General features: G+C 37.3%; 1 protein-coding gene across 25 annotated transcripts in view; it reads right to left on the reverse strand.

Moving 5' to 3' along the window:
• KATNAL1 (katanin catalytic subunit A1 like 1) overlaps nt 1-20,761 on the reverse strand; it is a 119,632-nt gene that overhangs the window by 80,263 nt on the left and 18,608 nt on the right. For all 25 annotated transcript variants that reach the window (XR_012079871.1, XR_012079885.1, XR_012079884.1 and 22 more), the window contains 3 exons: nt 10,434-10,602; nt 578-705; nt 77-182 (listed from right to left, as the gene is read on the reverse strand). Coding sequence is in view for 6 of the 25 variants with exons in the window: in XM_072976072.1 (XP_072832173.1) it covers nt 77-182; nt 578-705; nt 10,434-10,602 (403 nt within the window). In the remaining 19 variants the exon portion in view is untranslated. The remainder of the gene's footprint in view (nt 1-76; nt 183-577; nt 706-10,433; nt 10,603-20,761) is intronic.

A 20,761-nucleotide genomic window follows, 5' to 3' on the forward strand; every position in this document is an offset into this window, starting at 1 on the left:
AAAGACACTACAAGGCCGGCTCTTATTATCATGTAAGCAGCATTTTTACACGTGTATTAGTCTAATACATTCTCACCTTCCACGGCCTTCTAATCCCTTTGAAAAAGTCAGGCATCCACATAGGAAGAACAACAGCCTCCCTTAGCAGCTTCTTAGCTTCTTCCAGATCTGCTATGTCGTCCCTTTGTAAGAACAGCAAAGTTCCATGTTTACTCAGGGGCACCTTTGATTTACAGTCAATACTAATTCTTTTAATTTCTTTACTTATGAAATTATTTTCACATTAAGAACATTGTTCTAATTTTTACTGTAGCAAATCAATCAGTGAAAAAATATTGCAGTTATAAATTAGGATGTGTTATTCAATTAACAACCCTTGTCAGTAACGTCAACATCAAATTAATGTGTAAAATGTCTTGGTTATTTCTGAAAGAAGAACCATCCTGCCAATTCTACAAACCCCTATTACGGATGAAATTATAATCAGGAGGTGAATGTATAACAAAACAAGCTCATACCAAGCCAACCTGGAACTTGTTTTCTCTGCTACTTTAATTCAAGAATTTAACAGACTAACCAATGAATGCTTGGATTCCTAGATATGATGTCTCTCTCAAGGGCTTCCACCAGATCCTTATCATATGCAGCACCATCAAATTTTGGAATTTCACCATCACTTGTACCATCTTGCATATTTTTCCTTCCCTGGGGACAAGTGTAAAAAAGTACTGGTCAATAACAAGATAATGTTAATTAGCATCACTGAGCATTCTAAATATTGCTATATAACCATTTTCAATGACTTACTGTTTTTTAAAATAGTGTTTTCTGACTACCCAAACACCATCCTCCCCTATTAATGCATCAGAAATAGATGAACTGGCCAACTTTATTAGAGACCTCAAATTTACACTCTTGAGGGGACAGTTGCATGTAAGACTAAAATGAGCTAGATACCTCTAAATTTGTGGATACAAAGGATTTCCACCACCACCAGAAAATATTAAGAATATTAATAAAGAAAAAAATCAATTTACTAAGAATCTACTGCATGGCAAAAAAAAAATCTCGTATGTATTACCTCATTTAATACAACAACCCTACAAGGCTGGTATTTTTACCCTATTTTTACAGATAAGGAACTGGGACTCAGAAAGGTTAAGTAACCTAAGTTCACAATTATTAAATGTCAGAGTACAGATTTTAACTCAGATCTTCCTGACTCCCCAAACCCATGCCTTTCCACAGCATCAGATGACCTCAGGCCTGGCTGCGTCAGCTTGAAGCTTAAGAGCAGGTTATGTACAGCAGAACTATTACTCCCCACCAAACATCTGCGAGAGAGGCTGCAGACGAGGAAGGAGTTGGGACTCAGAACTGCATCTTACAAAGCCTTTTCCCTGTCCCTGTAAGGACCAACTCAGGACTCAGGGTTTCTTCCCAGTAAGGTCCTTGGACCCCCATCATAAAGTCAATATAATGACAACGGTAAAAGGACCTTTTAAAATAGTACCATTAGGATAATCAAAGCAATATACTTTACCCCAAATTCTTCATTTAATAGGACAGTGGCTTTAAAAAAGAATTATATGCTATTGTTTCTATGGAGTTCTGCCAAGATTTACTCAGCTCTGAAGAGCATTAAATGAAACGTGTTCAGCTGCCAGAGGCAGCTCACCACTGGAATTCCTTCAGCAGACAGAGCCATGCACCTCCCAGAGCTGCAGCCCCACAGTTACTGCCTACTACAAAAATGAAAGGAAAAATGGGCCAAAAATGAGTCGATTTCCTAAGCTTCAATCTGAAAAGAGAGAACAGGACGAACCTCTCCTACCACACCTCATCTGAGAAAAACCAGACTCGATCAGACATGCTGAGGGGACGAAATCGCTTGCTTTGGGCAAATGCTGAAGTTCTTTAAGCCACTAGGTAAGTGACCAAACAGGACTCTGGTGACTTGACCCCCAAAATGAGTAATTTACTGTCTCTGGGTAGCATGGCAACAGTATTAGGCTAACTTTTCAGAAAGATTCTTGATTCTTGTATTTCAGATGACAGATCCCAATATTGACACTATTAAAGGAGTAAATTTCTGGGACACCTACACAACAGAGATAACATCAACACATTCAAAATAAGCTCGGCCTAGCATCACATTTTATAATAAAGACAGGCCAAGGCTAGTCAAATTCAAACAAATCACTACGAACACTCCGTAATCATTTTAGAACTCTTCTAGAAATAAACCAACTAAAGAATGAAACAGAAACGGATCCATCTGGGACTTCACAAGCTTTGATACGGCACTACAATATGAGACTTACCAAAAACTCAGTATTAAAAAATGAAAGTACATCATCTTAATATGAATGTCCAAGCGCTAGGGAGGATTTGATAAACACTACCAAGGGAAAGGAAATGCTGTACACTTATCTGAAAGTAAGAGAAATCACAGGATTTTTAAGAATAATAAATACATGACCGTCTATGTCCAGGACATTTTATGGTTTTAGATTAGTCAATGAAAAAACATTATGTGCCCTCCTCGAGCATCCAGTCTAGTGAGGGTAACAAGTAAACAAACCCAAAACACAGGTAATTATAAAATATGAAGTGCGATGAAAAAAACTGAGTGGTCAGTGTGGCTACAAGTTGAGCAAAAGGAGTGGGCTGGAGAGACCGTCAGAGGCCAGCTCACTGGGCCCCTATAGGCCATGGGGAGGAGTTTAGATTTTACTCTAAGCACGTGGGGAAATTTTTGAAATGTGCTAAGCAGAGGAATGACAGGATCTGATTTACATTTTAAAATGACCCTCCCGTCTGCTATCTGGAAAACAGATGGGCTGGAGGAGACGCAGAAGCAGAGAAACAAGAGCCCGCTGCAGTAGTCAAGGTCAAGGTCCTCAGTTCACAGACGAGGAAACGTGGGTATACGCCAGTCAAATGACTTGCCCTAGCAGCAAAAGGTTCTCAATGGTAGAGAGGAGACTGGAACACAAACTAAATATTCCAAAGAAGATTCTAGAACTTTTTTGAATCAAAATGGTGAGGTTACAGATTTAGGAAACTGAAAATAATTAATTTGGTTATATTGGGAAATCAACCAAATGGGTGACAATTATCGTTCATCACAAATATTCAGACAAATTAAAACAGGGATATTAGATGTAAGTTAGTAACTGCAGTTTCAGTTAATCCACTAGGTTAACTGCAACACCTAAAAGAGGTTTGTTTTCAGGCAACCCCAGATACTATCCACACTGTTTATAGCACTAATACTAGCTGCAGTATCACTGAAACGGTCCTAGAGGTCTTTGCTTAGATACCCACACTAACTGACTAAGGTCGACACTAACAGAAATTTTATATTTAGCATGAAGGCTGCTATACTCTTTTTTCTTCTTAAAGCAAAACATTTTAACTTCTTTCTACTAGTATCTAAATTACCCATATCAAGAAAGGTTTATTACTGATCTCTCATTAGTATTGGCTAGTCATTCTATTTGAGGAAAATGAGGCTACAATAAGTGACTGACTCAGTATTACAAAGTCAAGCAATGACACAACACAACTTGGTCTAAAACGCAAATAATGGTTTCTGCATTTTATCGTGTGCATTCGCACCTCGGCAGATTAAGAGGAACATGCTCAGTCACTAGCCCTGGCTCTTACATTTTAAGAGAAATACTGACAAATAAATTACACTCAAGGAAGGGTGACAAATGGTTCAAAAACCATGTCATATAGAGAAGGGTGAGGGACATCGGCGACATTTAAGCTGAAGCTAACGGAGCAACACAACCAACTGAACTATTCACCTCCACGTGCTCTATATTACTCCAAAGGAAAGACCCAGGACCAATACACAATAACAAAAGAGGTCTATTTCAGAGCAACAAAACAAAGAATTTTCTAAAAATGAGTCTGTACAACAAGGGAGTCATCTCTCTTGCTGGGCAGTGAGCTCCCCAACATTAGAATCACTGGCTGATTAGTAATGAAAACCACTGGCCCACAGTCACAGGGATGTCTAAGTGGAATTATAGCTGACCTTTGTTCTTTCTGCAAAGCCACCGCCTCTCACTTGCCCACTTACTCGATTCCTGAATTCGACTGCCCCACGGCAAGTGCAGAATTTCTTGGAAATCTCATTGTTTCTCTTTTTAAAAAAAAAAATGATCTGAATTCTGTGACATTTCTGTGTTAGGTCCCCACTATCATGTTACCTTTATAGCTAACACCTGTATACAGCTTACTATGTGCAGCCACTGTTCGAAGTATGTGACTTAACCATCTTAAAGGTCTTATGAGTTAGGCACTCTTATTATTTCTACCTCATAGATGAGAAAATTGAGGCACAGAGAGGTAAAGTAAGTTGTCCAAGGACACCCAGCTGGATCCTAGGCAGTCTGGCTCCAAAATCAGTGCTTTTACCCACTTTGTACACTATGCCATAATGCTGCACACTTTGGGCTACGCATACCCCAGCGTAAGTGGCAAACGGAGGAAAAATTAGACAAGGTCCCTAAACTGCCTCCCACTCTAAGACTTTATTACTTTACAAGGGAAAGTAGGTTGATAAATGCAAAATGCTTACTAATTTCAGTGGCACATCCTGCATTAGAGTGTTAATACAAAATCGGTTTAAACTGAAATAATGAAACCACAGATTTCTGCTTACTTATCAATAAATGTACTCTTGCAACAGTATTTATGAATAATTACTCTGTATCAGGCACTTTTCCAGGCACTAGGAAATAGCAATGTTCCAAACAGACAGAAATCCTGCCCTCAGAGGCATGTATTCACCTTAGAGGACACAATACATAAACCAGTGAAACACAGTAAAACATTTAGGGACAGAACAGCAAGTTCGAATGCAATAAAACTAAAAATGAAATAGAAGCAAAAACGAACACTATAAATCAGCTGCCATCAGAGAAGGAATTTGTGGAGTGATTAAATATCCAAAGGACAGAACAAGATATTTCTTAAAAACAAGTCACTGATAACATGAATGCCCAATAAACACATGAAAGAACTTGTTGCCGTATAAGTTATCAGGTATATACACAATACATGGTAAATATGCTGGTAAAATCATAGTAAGATTCACCAGAGATAGACAATATCAAATGTTGGTAAGGATGTGGAGCAACTAGAACTTTCAGACTCTGCAGGTGGGAGTGGAAATTGGTACAATCACTTTGGAAGATGACTTGGTGTCATCTACTGAAGTTCACCATATGCATATCCTGTGGCCCATCAATTCGACTCGCAGGTATATGCTCACTAGAAAGGCTTGTGCACATACCCAAGGGTAAGTACAAAACTACCCAAGGTAGCAGAACCAATGATAGTTTCAAACTAGCAGCAATCCAAAAACCCATTAACAGTAAAACAGACTTAACTGTGGTATACAATACTGTGTATTTATGAAAATAAACAAACTTCAGATATACACAACAGCATGGAAGAATTTCACTGACATAAGTTAAGCCAAAAAAAGCCAAACAAAAAAGAATACTCACTGTACACAAAGTTTCAAAATAAGTATAACTAATTTATGGTATCAGAAATCAGAATAGTGGTTACTTTGGGGAAGGAAGTAGCAGGGATCAGAAGGGATCACGACTATGGCGTCTGAGGTGCTAACTGTTCTATTCCTGATCCCTGAATGACAGTTCCGTGGATTACACGGTATTTACAGAAGTTACAATGCAAAGGTGTGCTGAAGCTTACTCTTACTGGTTTGTTAAGGGTCAATTATTAAATTTTCAGGAATTTCAAGCCAGCTGTGAAAAACAGCCATTAAGAGACACTAAATTACACAAACTTAGAATAAATTACATTAAAAACAAAAGTAATAATTACTCAAAATTCCTCACTTCTAAAATAAACTAGTACCTACACACTTGAGGTTACTTAAGTCTGTCATGTCTGTGTGCTAGAAACACTACGGAATGGTACGTTATTATCCATCTCATCTTGACTCTGAGTTCAGGGACCTCATGTTGGTAGCTTGAAATCAGTCACAGTGGAAGTACTTATACTATAGAAACCAGTAAATGCTACAAATCAGGGCTTGATTTCTTGTTTTATTAACTGTCTAAACTACAGTAATGGGGAAAATGTTAAACCTAAAGGTGTGTCATTTCTACAGTTGTTACAATGTAAATAGCATAAAAAAATTAAGGAAATAATTTTTCAGTATTTGAAAACTATGATCTGATTCACCAAAGTTGCTCAAGTGATTGACAAATGCATGAGGTTCCAACAAATGTTTCAGTTGTTTCACTTTCATCTGACTCATTAATGAAAACAAAATATATACCAACATCCTGCCAGGGAACTACATTCCTATTCAACTGTCAATTGCAACCTTAGGTACCTACAGATACAAGAGTTAAGCAAAAATCAGCAAAGGCATTCTGTGAGCGTCCACTTGATCCATAAAATGTACAATAAAGAGTACTGCATATGTTGCTATTTGTAAATTATATGTAGTGCACCCTTTATATCAGATTTAAAATAAATTTGTGTGTGAATGTGTACACACACACACGCAGGGTTTTCAGAAAACTAGTTATTAAACATTTACCAGTACCCTGCTGGTTAGATGATTATAATTCATCAAATAGTACCCTTATAGTCTGTGCACTTTCCTTCAATAAAAAGATTTTTTAAGTTACCGCTCACTTGTATAACCACTGATTAGCAGCATTCAAGAGAATACTCCAACTCAGTTTACAATGACTCTCCATACCAGACATCCCTAAACTTAGTCATGAGAAGGAAATTGAAAAATGGCCATTTGTTACATGTAATTCAATGAAATGAAGTCCCTTAAGTGTAGTAACTTTAAGTCCATGAAGATGATTTACCATATTTTATCTGAATTCTATTCAAAAGCACATACAGCTTTAATCACGAGATCATAAATGGAAGCGCTGCTCATTTCACTAAGAGTTAATTAACCATAAAGCCAGAGTCTTTAAAAATACTTGAGAATCAGAATTTTATGAATTAAATGTTTTTGGTTATAATAGAAACACATTTATTCTGCTACCTAATATTTTGCTTTTATACTATGGTTTTAAATAAAAAAATGCGTTTGTTATTTTACATGTATTTCTATACTGACTCTTAGCTTAAATAGTAAAATAATAATATCCAATTTTCTCAGGTACATTCAGATAAGACTAAAAAACATAGCTGTAGAAGATAATTTATTCATCTGATTCCCTCTTCAATAAGAAAATAATCACCTTGAGGCCAGGAGTCACCCTTGATTAAAGTTTGCCTTCCTAGTACCTAGAAGTATGACTAACACAAAGCGTGCGCTTAATAAAGGAGCATTAACTAAACGGCGTTAACAAACTGGCCTCATGATGACTCGGTACCTCAGGGGAAAAAACTGTAAGGCCTGAGTAACAGATCGCTATACAAAGGGACTGTTATTTACTGAAAAGCAGTATTTCTAAGCTTGGACCTAACTTGAAGCTTGTTAGCAATTTAAAAAAAGAAGAAGAAAGATTTAATCACTCTCAGAAAATGAACTGGTACTTTTAAAAGAAACAGATATTTGTGACGCATTAAAATAAGACAGGAAGCATTTGCAAATAAGAAGCTACAGAGCATAATGATTAGGCGCTCAGGTGTCAGAGTTCAAATCCTACTTCCACCACCTACTTGCAGTTATGACTTTCGGGTGTCAATTTCTCCAAATGTAGAACAAGGGAAATAACACTGAGCTCACAGGAATCTGCAGGAACTGGTACAGCTAAGTGTGCTCAAGGCAGAGTAACATCTGTTGCTACTGCGTTTACTATTGGTTGCTCCTTCATACACTTCACAACACTAAACTAAAATCCAAAGATCCTGAGAATCTTAAGCAAAATATTTAATTTCTCTTGTCCTCATTTTTTCAAACATCTAAAAAGTTAAGTGCCTGGAGCAGAACAGCAGCTTTCAAACTTCTGACCATGACACAAAGTAATAAATCCATTTTAGACCATGAACTAGTGTACACAAACATATAATTATATTAACTAAATTTTTACATATTCATGTAACAAATTGTTTTTCTCAAAGTGTCTCTTCAATGGACAATGCACTTTGAATTTTCCAGTCTATTTCATTTTATTTTTAAAGCTGGCTACAACCCACAAAATTGATTTTAAAAAAACCAATAATACTGAGGACTACCATCTCTCTGAGGATGCTTCCCGCTCATTTTCAAATTGCCTTTCAAGGGCAGCGGGTATCACCTGACCTGCCCCCACCTTCCCGCAGCCTTCAGCGAGCTCAGGGACCCCAGTGTGCTGCCGAATACCTGAGCGCTTAGGGTAATCATAACCAAACCAAGTATACTTTTCAAATTCTAATGACGTTCACATGAGCTCGGGTTTTTTTTTTTAATGGTAGTCCCTTTTGTTCCAGAGTGACTCAGAAAGTATCGTTTATCTTCAAACAACTGCAGAGTTCTTTTTTTTAATAAACAGCTTACTTTCCAGTGACATTCTGAGTACTTACATGTCAATGAAAGAACAGCTAAGATTTAGAAAATTTGGAAATTTTAAAGTAAAAGACAATTTACAATATCCAGAAAAATTTATTTGACATTCAACAAATGTGGCCTGATTGTTTTGTTCTTTAAGAATCACATTTAAAAATCGACATTTATTTAATTTTTCTGGAACTCTTTTCAAAGCCAATCCAGATTTTTTACCTAGTTTGGCAGGGATACTGCGTAATATGAAAAATACTAAAATAAAGGCAAAAAAGATCTATGACTTCATAAATTCCATTCCAAGCTCCATTCCCTACTCTATGACCTTGGGTAAGTTACTTTAGCTCTCTCTACCTCAGCTTCTTCATTTGTAAAAATGCGAACAAAATGACTGCCTACTTCATGGGATTGTTTCATAAATTATTATGTAATCACTCTAAATGGTACGCAGCAAGGAAGCATCCAATAAACCATGACCAAGATTCTCCTCTTGTGTTATCTGAACTCAAGGTAAAGACTGAAAGTTCCTCACCTGGCTCTAAAAGTGTGCCTAAAAGCTACAAGCAGAGTGAGGGGTGCACGTCAGCTGTTAGTTTATTCTCTAAAATGCAAACCATAGTCAGCTACACAAAAATGAAGAACAGAGGGAAAAACAAAGATGATATGTAAAATACAGATTTTGAAGTATCCATTTATGTGGTTTTTGATACTGGGGAGAACCAGTTCAATTTCATCAGCAGGAAAATTAATTTACTAGTAGCCCTCACTAATCCCAAAAGGATCTGAGACGGAATCACTTACTGCTTTATGGTGTAATAGCTCCAATAAATTACAAACATAAAAAATCTAATTCATTTTCAGTATTCTAGTGAGATAGAGGTAGAATATGTCTCTGACTCTAACTCATGACTAGAAATACTCAGAAAATATCAGCTTCCATCCTAAAAAAACCACAAAGTATAGGAAGTTGGTCTGTGTAGAAAGTTTACCTACTGACTGAAATGATATATAGTAAAAATATTCAAATATAGTATGTAATTTTGAAGAATAACCAATTGCTATTAGTTCTAGCTATATTTTCATGACAAGTATCATGGCATAAATGCGATGGCATATCCTGAACCCCTAGCTAGGAAAAGAAAACTTCTTTGTGGCAATTCAATAACATCCTCATTCGTGTCTGATATCACAGAGGAAATGGGGAACTCTATCACCAAAAATTTATTTTTGGCTTCTCATTAAAATTAAGGCTAAGAAAAATATCAGGTCATCTTGGCTTCTTTACAAAATTATTTTCAGCCCATTTTTCTAAAGTCCATTTTAAGGGCAGTACAGGATTTCTACCCAGTATTATGTTTATTCTCTAATCAGTTTTCCCAATAAAGTAAATGTACATACTAAATCCTAACCAAGGAAAATTTTCTCATTAGGGAAAAAAATTTTGTTCTATCTAAAATTTGCAGATAAATCAAAGATTTTTAAAATTGTTATCCATGGTGAACCGTATCTATCATTTTATTCTGTGAATACAGTATATTCATCTACTTCTTTATATATTTTTCCCCTACAATTATGTTTTCATTTACTGTTCATTTTCATTCAGAATATTTATAAAAAAATTTAAAGTTTTAAAAACTTTATTTTGAATACTTCCGTTTCACTTAAGATTTCTCTGTGTGTGTGCGTGCGCGCGCGCGTGTGTGTTTGTGTGTGTGTGTGTATTTTTTAATGTATCTCTGAGGTTACTGACATTGCAGAATGGCCTTTAAAATGCAAAAACTGCTTAGGTTTTTGATTTAGACTTTTTAAAACAAATCTCTTGCATGTCAAAACCCAGGTCCTCTGAAAAGCCAACAAAAATTGTAATATGCACCAGAGGTCATGGCCTTCAAGTGAGTGCGGTACAAAGAGGGCGACTTGCCTTGTCGTCTCTCCCTCTCGCTCTGCACTCCTTGTCCCTACTCGCAGAGGGCCTCTCACTCTTCGATATGGGATGTGCTCGGCCCACAGGTCCCCGGCCTCCTCCTCCGGGCATTTCTTTCCTCAGCGGTCTTACTTCCCGATTAGGACGCCTTATCTGAGGTGGAGCTCTGACCAAAAAAAAAAAAATTTATAATTAAAATTAATCACAGGCAAAAGTATTTCAGTACAACCTTAGTCCAAAAAATTACTAAGTCAGTAAGCCCACAGGTCAATTTTTTCCCCTTTCGCCAATTCATGGCCACAACTATTAGGTCAGTTTTTCAGAGTGCTTTTCTGTAAAACACAGTAGTTGATACAAACACTAAATACATATAAATGACACATAAGCAGCAATTATTTTGTTAAAAATAACAATTAATCACCAACAGAGGGCAACACAGACTATTCCCATCTCATAATCTTAATAGTGTAATAGATAGTCAAGTACTTTATTCATTACTGTCCTAAACCAAGAATAAGCAACCTAAAAAAAAAAAAGCATTAAAAGCTGAAAGGACAAGAATTCGAAATATGTCTATCTGCTTGGCTTACTAATTTATCCTTTAAAACCAAAATGATTTTCTCTGCTTCTGTACTGGAAAAACCAGTATTTCATTCATCAAATTGCAAAATGACAGGGCTTAACAATGAAATCTTAATTTATGTGTAAAATTTATGTGCAGAAATATTACTCATGCTTTGAGAGTGTCAAAAAATCGCAGGATCATTCAAATTATACAGGCCCCCAAATATGAATTAAGAATTTGGATAACCATACGTGGCGAAGAATGTTACTACACTTATGGTGATCATTTCGCAATATATACAAATATTGAATGATTTTGTTGCACATCCAAAACTAATATGTCAATTATACATCAATTTAAAAAAGAATTTGGATAAATATACAAATATAATCATGCTCACAAAGTGGCATATTTTGTCATGTAATGTCAAACATGTCTTCTTCAAATAGTGAAATTATGGGGTTTCTCAGGATTTATTTGCCTCTCTTTGGGTGCTGCGGGAGACGCCAACACTTTGTGTCTAATCTTAGCTCTTCTTTCTAGCGCTGTCTCTGCCTCTGTTTCCCTCCCTTCACTCTCTCCACAGCTCCGCCTGTATTTGTAAGCCCTTCACATCTCATATGTGTATTCCTTTTCCATCCATATGCCATATCTGTTATTATCCCTCTTTCAGCTTCATGATTTTCATTCATCTAACTCATCATAGAATTTCTCTTCCTGGTATCAGAAAAAGTGGCACACGTGTATAACTCAATGAACCCAGAAAAACAGGAAAACGGATGAAAAGGCATAAAAGGCTGCAAAGTCAAGGTAAAAAAATGTTACCATATTGCAGCCTCTCCAGACCCCTGGAATCAGACCACTACGTGAAACTGCTAAGGACAAGCGAGGCTGGTGAAAAGTGTATGTTCACCTACTAGGTTACCGTATGTGGAACATCTGAATCCTTGGAGCCCAGTCCAGTTAAACAATTGTTTATTGAACACACACACCCATTAGGAGGCATGGAGCCCCTCCTGCGCTAGGCCCCCGGAGGAGACACAGATGACTAAGCCATCTTATGGGGGAAAAATCCACAGGAAGGGGACTTGAACATCGTGCACAGTAAAATGGTTACAAGGCATTTTCAAATTTAAAGGTATTACCATGTTTTTGGTTCTAGAGCACTCTGAGTCTTTCAGGCATTCTGCCAGTAAGATAAAAATGGGATGAGACTGGTAGAGAATAAAAAATAAAAAGTGTTACATTGCTCTACTCCTAGTATTTCAGTGCAGCTATTGTTTTTTGACTGAACTGTTCTGTTTCGATGAAGGGATGTCAAGCTGTGAAGCAGAACTTCACTTTTATTTACGTACAAATCTGTGTGTATATAAATGTCTTTCCTGAATGGGATTCATGGCCAAAGAGAACCAAACACGACCAACAATCTCTTGCACAGAACGCGCGTCAAGCCTGCCCTTCTGGGAGCAGCTGCGCCTGCTATTTAAATAGTCTGTCATTGTTTGCGGTCCTGCCTTTCGGAGGCGCAGCCGGCCTGACGCTTCCGCTCGCCAGGCTGCGGGGCGGCTGCCGGGCCCCAGGGCGACCTGGGGTGACCGTGGAGCCTCCCTCCTGCCGCTGGGCGGGCCCTCCTCCCCGGCCGGCCGCGCGCCGAGCAGTGAGAGCCCCGCGGTCCGCTCCGCACTCGCGTCCGGCTCAACGAAGCCGAGTTGTGAGAAGGCTTATTTCAAAGCTGACCACAGCTGCACCCCAAGCGTCCGCTGCTGCTGCTGACATTGACCCGCGACTCGGTATTCCGCCGGGCTCACAAACGGTGTGAATGAAACTGCCCAGGAAGCCGGATGCGCCATTCGAGGCAAGTCCCCCGTCTCCTGGAAAGTGGGCCTGCGCTGGGAGAGTCTTCCGTTCCGACTCACTGCGGTTTGCTGTTTCATTTGTAACAGACTGTCAGCTTCCCAGAGGACATCCTTGATTCTGTTCCGTACTTCTTCCTCCAACAGCGCACCACTGCACAATGTCATGCTTCAATTTAAGGACTCAGTGAGTTTCCAGACTGTGTAAAAATAAGTCTCCAGGCTTCTTTTCCTGATCTCTTTCTACAAAGAGGCCACAGTAGGGCAGCACAGCACCACCAGCCCCCGCCCTAATCAACAGAGGCTGCCCCCTACCAGCTTACAGCTTTTCAAGTACAGAGGACAACTGGTGATCTGCGGGTAAGTCACATGTCCACACTGCGCTCAGTTCTCCTATTGGAGGATACTTCCCTGTAGGGATGGGAAGAAATATGCCTTACTCTATCATATGCAAATAAGCCTGATTTCCTCCAAAAGCCAATACTCCCTTTCTAAGCTATATGAATAATCAGTATTATATGTAAGTGTTCTTACCAGCAAAGCTTGTAATAGCAAATACCTGGGAACAACCCAAACACCCAATACCAGAATAGATGCATAAATTATTATAAATTTACATAATAGGGTACGATATTCATGTGAACATGAATTATAGCCACATGCAATAACATCAGATGACTCTATAATGCTGTGTGTAAAAGTAAGTTCAAAGAACACATACAGTATGGTTCCAAGCAAAACAGGATACTGTTTGCAGATACAAATGTACGTACTAAAACTATAAAGAAAGGCAAGGGAACAATAAACCCTAAATCCAGGATAAACCCTCTGAAAGGGGAGCGAAGGGAGCAGGATGCAGAGGAGCTCATTGAGGGCCTTCAAGGTAACAGTAATGTTCTTTATCTTAAACTCCGCAGTGGGTACATGGATGCTATTGTATTGTGACTCCTTATTCTTATCTAAAACTTAATCATTCATATTATCTACTCAGTAGTTAGTAAACTTTAAATATGACAAACACAATAACACAAGTAATTAAAATTATCTGAGCACCTAGAAAAATGAAATTATAGGGTTGCTACAAAGTTTTCGGCATGATCAAGAAACATGCATGTGGCAGTGATGTGGGCTCAGAGTACACATCCTCTGTTGAACCTACTGGATTACTGCCTAGCAAATCTCCATAAAAGATTGGGCAACAGAAATAGGACTGTCTAACCACACCACTCTTCCAGGATTCCAGAAGTCAAAGGGAAAGAGACCCCTTCTCAATGTGCCTTCATTCCATGCCATATTAAGAAACAGTCTAAGATACTCTCACTTCTCCAATTGCTCAATAGGCTCCTTCTTAAGATTCCCATCTATTGAGCTCTTTCTATTTCTTCCGGGTTTCTGTTTCATGATTATTCCAAATACTTTGGTTACATTCATTTGTTCATACATTGTTAGAATTCTAGTTTAAGAATAAGTCATTTGGAACAGGTCCTATATTCCCAAGGACAGAAACCAGATTAAAATCCTGGAAAAGAAAGAAAAATAATCTTACTTGCCATGACATTAATCTATGTGAATTAAATAAACAGGAAAACATCTCTCTCCACGGCTAATGAAAAGAAACGTAAGTTCCAAGTAGTTTACATGGATGTTTTTTACTGTAAGAACTTGGAGTCAATACATGAGACTTCTGAGTCTAAGAGAAATTATTTGGTAAGAAATCAGGAGGCAAAAAAACAAAGCTTAAATAGAAATTAGAGGACCTATTATTTGAAATTAAACATTAATGATTAAGAATTTTCATGTCCACTCTGATCAAATATATGACTGCTATTTTTCAAATCAATAATTATTTATTATTTACCTAATAAGGATAGGAATTATGCTGGATATTGACACACAGATTTTGCAAACACTAATCCTGCCTTCACAGAGAAACAACATGGTGATCTGGAGTTAGCACTACATTTAGAATCCTAAAAACTGCATGCCTTCCTACTCCCAGATTCACCAATTACTGATTATATAAGCACATCACTTAACATCCACGAGCCTCATGTTCTTCTGTAAATGGAGATAATACTTCATACAATTTTTAAATCTATTTTTAATTGAAATATAACATATATTCAGTAAAATGTACATATATCAGGTATACAACTCAATAAATTTTGGTACCATATAACCACCAGTAGGACAAGACACAGAACATTTCCCAATATCCCAGAAAGTTTTTCATGGCCCCTGTTAGTAAGTTCAGCTGATAAAGATAACCACTGTTCTGACCCTACTATCATAGATTAGGTTTGCCTGTTCCAGTTTCAGATAAATGGAATCCTATAGTACATACTGCGTGTCTGATTTTTTCCTTTCCAGTATTCCCTGTGAAATTCATCCATGTTCCTACAAATGGGAGTTTATCTTTATCCACAGGTGGGTACTATTCTACTGCATAAATATACAATTTATCTTTCTGTGGATGGACACCTGAGTTGTTTTGCATTTGAGGTTTATTATTAAAGCCTCTATGAACATGGGAATCATGTTCATGGTAAACAAGCATTCATTTTGGGAGGGGGTGTCCCCGGGAGTAGAATAGCTGGATCACAGGGTGTACGTAAGAGTAGCTTTAGTGAAGGTAGCCTCCCGTCAGAAACGCATGAGCGTCAGCCGTTCCCTCCCAGCCATCCTGGTGGGCCTGTCTCTCGGTGGTTTTACTTCCCCTTTCCTGAATCACTACGCCGTTAAACACCTTTTCCACAATATGCTCACTGGCCATGTGAATATCTCCTTTTGTAGAGTACCCGTTCCAGTCTTTAGTCCATTTTTTTCAATCAGGTTGTTTGACTTTTTCTTACTGATTTATTGATTGTCGCCCTTTAAAGATTCTGGATACAAGTCCTTAGTCAGATATATACATTGCAAATATCTTCTATCAGTACATGGCTCTCCTCTTTGCTCTCTTAATGGTTGTCTCTTGATGAGAAGAAGTTCACATTTTACAATTCTGACTTACCAGTCTTCTACCTTTAATGCTTTTTGTCCAGTTTAATAAACCTTTGCTACCCCAAGATCATGATGATATCCCTTCCATATTTTCTTCTGAAAGTTTTATTTTATTATTTTTACATTTTAGGTCATGATATATTTCAAATTAACTCGTCTATATGGTGTGAGGTGAAGGGTCAAGATTTTCCTCCCCACATGGATATTCAATTAAGACAGAAGCATTTACTGGTAAGACCCACTTTTCCCCACTGAATTGCATTGGTGCCTCTTCATAAATCAAGTGACTCCACAGAATTTAATCTTTAATGATAAGTTCCGGTTCTAAAAAGAACTTTAGAAATTTTAGTTATTTGCTATCAGAAAATTATAAACAAGTATTTTAGTATGATATATTCCAGAATCTGTTAAAAATATTTTTTTAACAAATACCGAACTCTAAATGAATGCAAGACACTGTGCTACATAATATAAAAGGCCTTTTGTATATTATGTTAAGTCTTTCCTCATTATCTAACAAGAAAATCAATCACATTCAAAAATACATCGAGTACTAGAAGCCATGCTGGTACGAGTTGTTTTGTATCCTCAAGGGTGCTTTTTGTGCAGAAAATACTTCTTCAAAGGTTTACTTTGATACTTTTAAATATTCAACTTATTAAAGTTAAAAATACAAAAATTCAGTTAGTCCTTAAAGCTTTTAGATTCGCTTACAAATCTTTTTCTATGTTCAAGACTAGCAGATTTTAGAAGTCACTTTCAAGAGGCTTTTGAAGAATGCCTGATGCCATCTACCAACCTGACTGACTAAATGCCACTAAAATTTTTAACCTACATTTATAAACGTAACATTTTACTTCCTTCTTAGTTCTTCAATTGTCTTACTTAACAAAGCATAACTTACATATAAAAACTTTCATAAACTTGGTAAATTAAACTTATAAATGAGATAAGCCTAAATTTCTTCTAAATGTTCCCCAAAGTACTTAACATAAATTTATATGTAAAAACCACAGCTCCAAATTATTCCATAATACATTTTAAATTGGAATTGCATGCTTATCACCCTCATCAGCTATATTTTCTTAAATTACAAATACATAAAAATAATAAACAAATATGTACATATCCATTAACAAAAAATAGTATTATTATAGTTTTGATTCTCTTAGACATTTCCAATCTTAATTCTGAAATGTCCCTGGAGCTGAAAGATGCTTACACACAGCAGAAAATAAGCATCACCCAAGTTAACCAAGGTAACATTTAACCAGAAATTTCAGCTGGTATGAGATCTGGAGCTGCTAACATACTTCTCACACCAAATAGTATACAATCCCATTTAATTTCATGGGGGCTGCCTTCAGCATTTTGATGTTACCCACAGCCAGCTATTTCAGCAAGGACAGCGACTGGATTCTTGTCAGAGATTCTGATGGCACATACTAAGCCTTATTTAAAGTTGCTAAGCCAATCACTCTATCACTTCTAAGGTGTGGGAAAGGGGATGACAACATCACTAACTCTTTGGTGCAGTGGTAGAACTCCACCACTTCAGGCAGGTTAAGTTATTTGACTGTACCTTGCTCTTCTTTGGTTCTAAAGATAGGCCCTTGCCTTTTCCATTTTATCTCTAAAGAGTCTGAACTTGAAAAACATAAAATATTAATTTATCTTCTATATAATTCTAAAAACCTTAAAACTAGATGGACAATGGCATTCTTTCAGATTATAAGGACTACATAACTTTTACAGATTATATTAAAATATTATCAGTTGAACTTTAAACATCTCACGGTTCTTTGTCTAGCTTATAGTCAAGTGCTGAGATTATTCTACTGATTTTCAAAACATAGGGAGACAAAAACATATACATTCAAGAAGCTTATAATTTAGCTAAAAATATACACATATTTTATGAATTATACTGGACACCTCTTTCTATCCACACATAAATACTGTAAGTAGAGCCTTGCTGAAAAAGAGTTCCCTACTAAACTGTAAACAAGAGTCCTCAAAAATAACAAACTGGCAGATAAGACCCTTAAGAACTTTGATAAATATATAAATAAAGTTTATCTCTAATGCATTAAAGATTCTATCTTTCAGTTATCTTTTCTGTAACATCAAGAAAAAACAAATAGGAATTCTTGATAAGATGTAACAAATATTCTGTTATATACATAGGTGATCTTACCAGAAGATAAAAAAGGAAAGGTCGAAAAAATAAATAAAAGAATACAGCTCATGACATGGCAGTCCTTTAGGGTTCCTGGGTCTCAAACATCGAAGGGCTTGAGATTTAAAAAGCACACAGTGAGGCCTGAGACAAGGCCTGAGGCCCACACACATCAAAGAAGATGAACTGAGACTAGTACATAAAGCCATGATGCTCAAAGGGCAGAATTTAAACATGCACATGGAAGGAACAAGACATCTGTCTATCTGGGCCCATGTTCTGTATTTGTGGATGAGGTACAAGTCTCCCCTAGAAACAGTAACCAAGAGCCTGCTCTCATGTGATTCGGGATTTAGTTGAATACTCCCTTAAGCAAAGAAATGTACCTAAAAGTGGTCCAGGCAGGTGACATCACTTAAGCACCTGGCTAAAGCCAACAGAGACCCTCTCAGGAGTGACATCCCTCTAAACAAGCCACACATTACAATGACTCAAACCTTGAAGGGACATTCTCAACTTCACCACAAACAAGAGCCCTCAGAAATAACAAAGAAAGATATGGCTCCAAATAACTTCCAACAATAGAACAATCAGTTAGAGATGATAAAATCAATGTTTAAAATGGTTAAAAGCATAAAAAAGAAGAATTTGAAACAAAAGAAACACAAATCTTAAGTAGTGTTAAATAAAAATAAATCCACACTGAAATTACTTATAGTGAAACTATTTAACACCAAGACAAAAAACAAAATCATAAAAACAATGAGAGAGAAAAGAGAAGTTATGTACAAACAACAGATTGCTAATGCAATCTACTACCATCATTAATGTCATCTTCAAAGCCCAGACACCGCGAGCCTGGATATGTTGAGCTGAACTGAATACAGAAAAAGCAGGATGGGGACCAGGGAACAAGAGGAGGAGGTAAGAGAAGGAGAAGAGGCCAGTCAGGGAAGGAAAAAAACAAAGAGGCAGAAAAACAGAACAGTGTAGTGTTATAGAAGCCATAGTAGTAAGAGGAGTGTTCCAGAGAAGAAAGATGGTAAACATTATCAAATGTTGTAAAAGTTAAACCCAGTAACTCTTAAGAATTAGGCGTTGCATTTTAAATTAGGAAGCTATCTTCAAGAGTTCAGCCCTAATGCTGCAATGAATGGAGATCTGGGATTTCTACTTATTAAGGAAGAAGACGCAGTGAAAGGCAACAGAGGCAGATGACAGTGGTAAGTTGGCGAGGCAAAGATTTCTTTCAATAAACATGTAAAAGTAATGTGTTATGACTTCATTCTGACTCACCACTATTTGTTCCCATTCCTCAGTCTACCTCTAATGAAATAAAATGTCTATCTTTCAGTTGTCTTTTCTGTAATATTAAAAAAAAAGATAGAAATACCAAGTTTTTAGGTAATTTATTGCAATAAATACCTAAAATTTCAAATGAGTGACTACTGAGTTCTACAAAATAAGACAAATGCTCCCTTACATCCAAGAGATAAAATAGCCAAATGGAATGGATCTCCCACTCCCGGGACACTTCAGATGAGAACTCAGACCCTGGAAGACATCCACACCCCTGCCCTCACTCATGATCTTGCATGCTTTTCTTCCCTCACTGAGACCATCAGGAGAGAACTCCCACAGGGCTCACCTTCACGTCTACCCACTTCTCTAATCCACACCCTTGATAACTCCTGTCTTCCGCCCAGCTACTCCGAGTCAGCTGTCCTGCACGATCCACACTCCCACCCGCCCCTCTCCCTGTCTGCTCAGGGATGCAGCTCCTGTAGTTGTCCGCTGCCTCCCGTGCACCATCAATCTCCCCTGTTTCGTGTAGTATTCTCATCAGCATACAAATGTCCTGTTACTCCTTTTTTCTCTAAAACAACAAATTTTGATTTCACGTCTTCTGCAACTACCACTCAATTTCTATGCTCTTCTTTATAGCAAGACTCGTTCAAAGAATTGCTGCATTCATTGTTTTCAATTTCTCTCTTCCCATTCTCTGAACCTACTCCATTATTCTCCACATTCACCAAAACCGCTGATCATGGTCACCAGTGAGCTCCATGCTGCTTAATCTAGCCTAATTCTCAACCCTTATCTTACCTGACCTACATGCAGTATTTGAGAAAGTTGCTTAGAATCTTTAAACCTCAATTTCTTCTAAAAATAGGGGTGATGAATAAAAGTACCTATTTTAGAGGGTGGTTGTGAAGATTAAGAAATAAACCACGTGGAGAGTTTATTACCATAGCACCTAACTCACAGTTAAAAACTCAATAAATGCCAGTTATTGTGGCTCATCAGTGCTACTACCTACAGTCTACCCACAGTCTGAAAAGAGTCCATCCTATACTCCAGACACAGAATTTTGGAAGAGAATCACTCCAGAATGCTTAGAAGTGAGTATAATCTCAACCTGCCAATCATATTAGGCAATAACATATTCCACCATATAAAGAAGGATCTTAAACAGCAAAAGAGAATGTGACAATGATTGTATGTATGTTCGTGTATAGCTGAAAAATTGTGCTCTACACTGGAATTTGACACAACATTGTAAAATGACTATAACTCAATAAAAAAATGTTTAAAAAAAAAAGAAGGATCTTAAAATTTCCTTCTTAACATTTCCTACTTGCTGATGATTCCTAAGTAACACTACAGATCCTAATCTCTCTTAAACTCTGGTTCTTATTTCCATTTCCTATTCAATAGCTTGGTCTGG

This window comes from Vicugna pacos, chromosome 14 (genome assembly GCF_048564905.1).
Source record: "Vicugna pacos chromosome 14, VicPac4, whole genome shotgun sequence".
NCBI lineage: Eukaryota > Metazoa > Chordata > Mammalia > Artiodactyla > Camelidae > Vicugna > Vicugna pacos.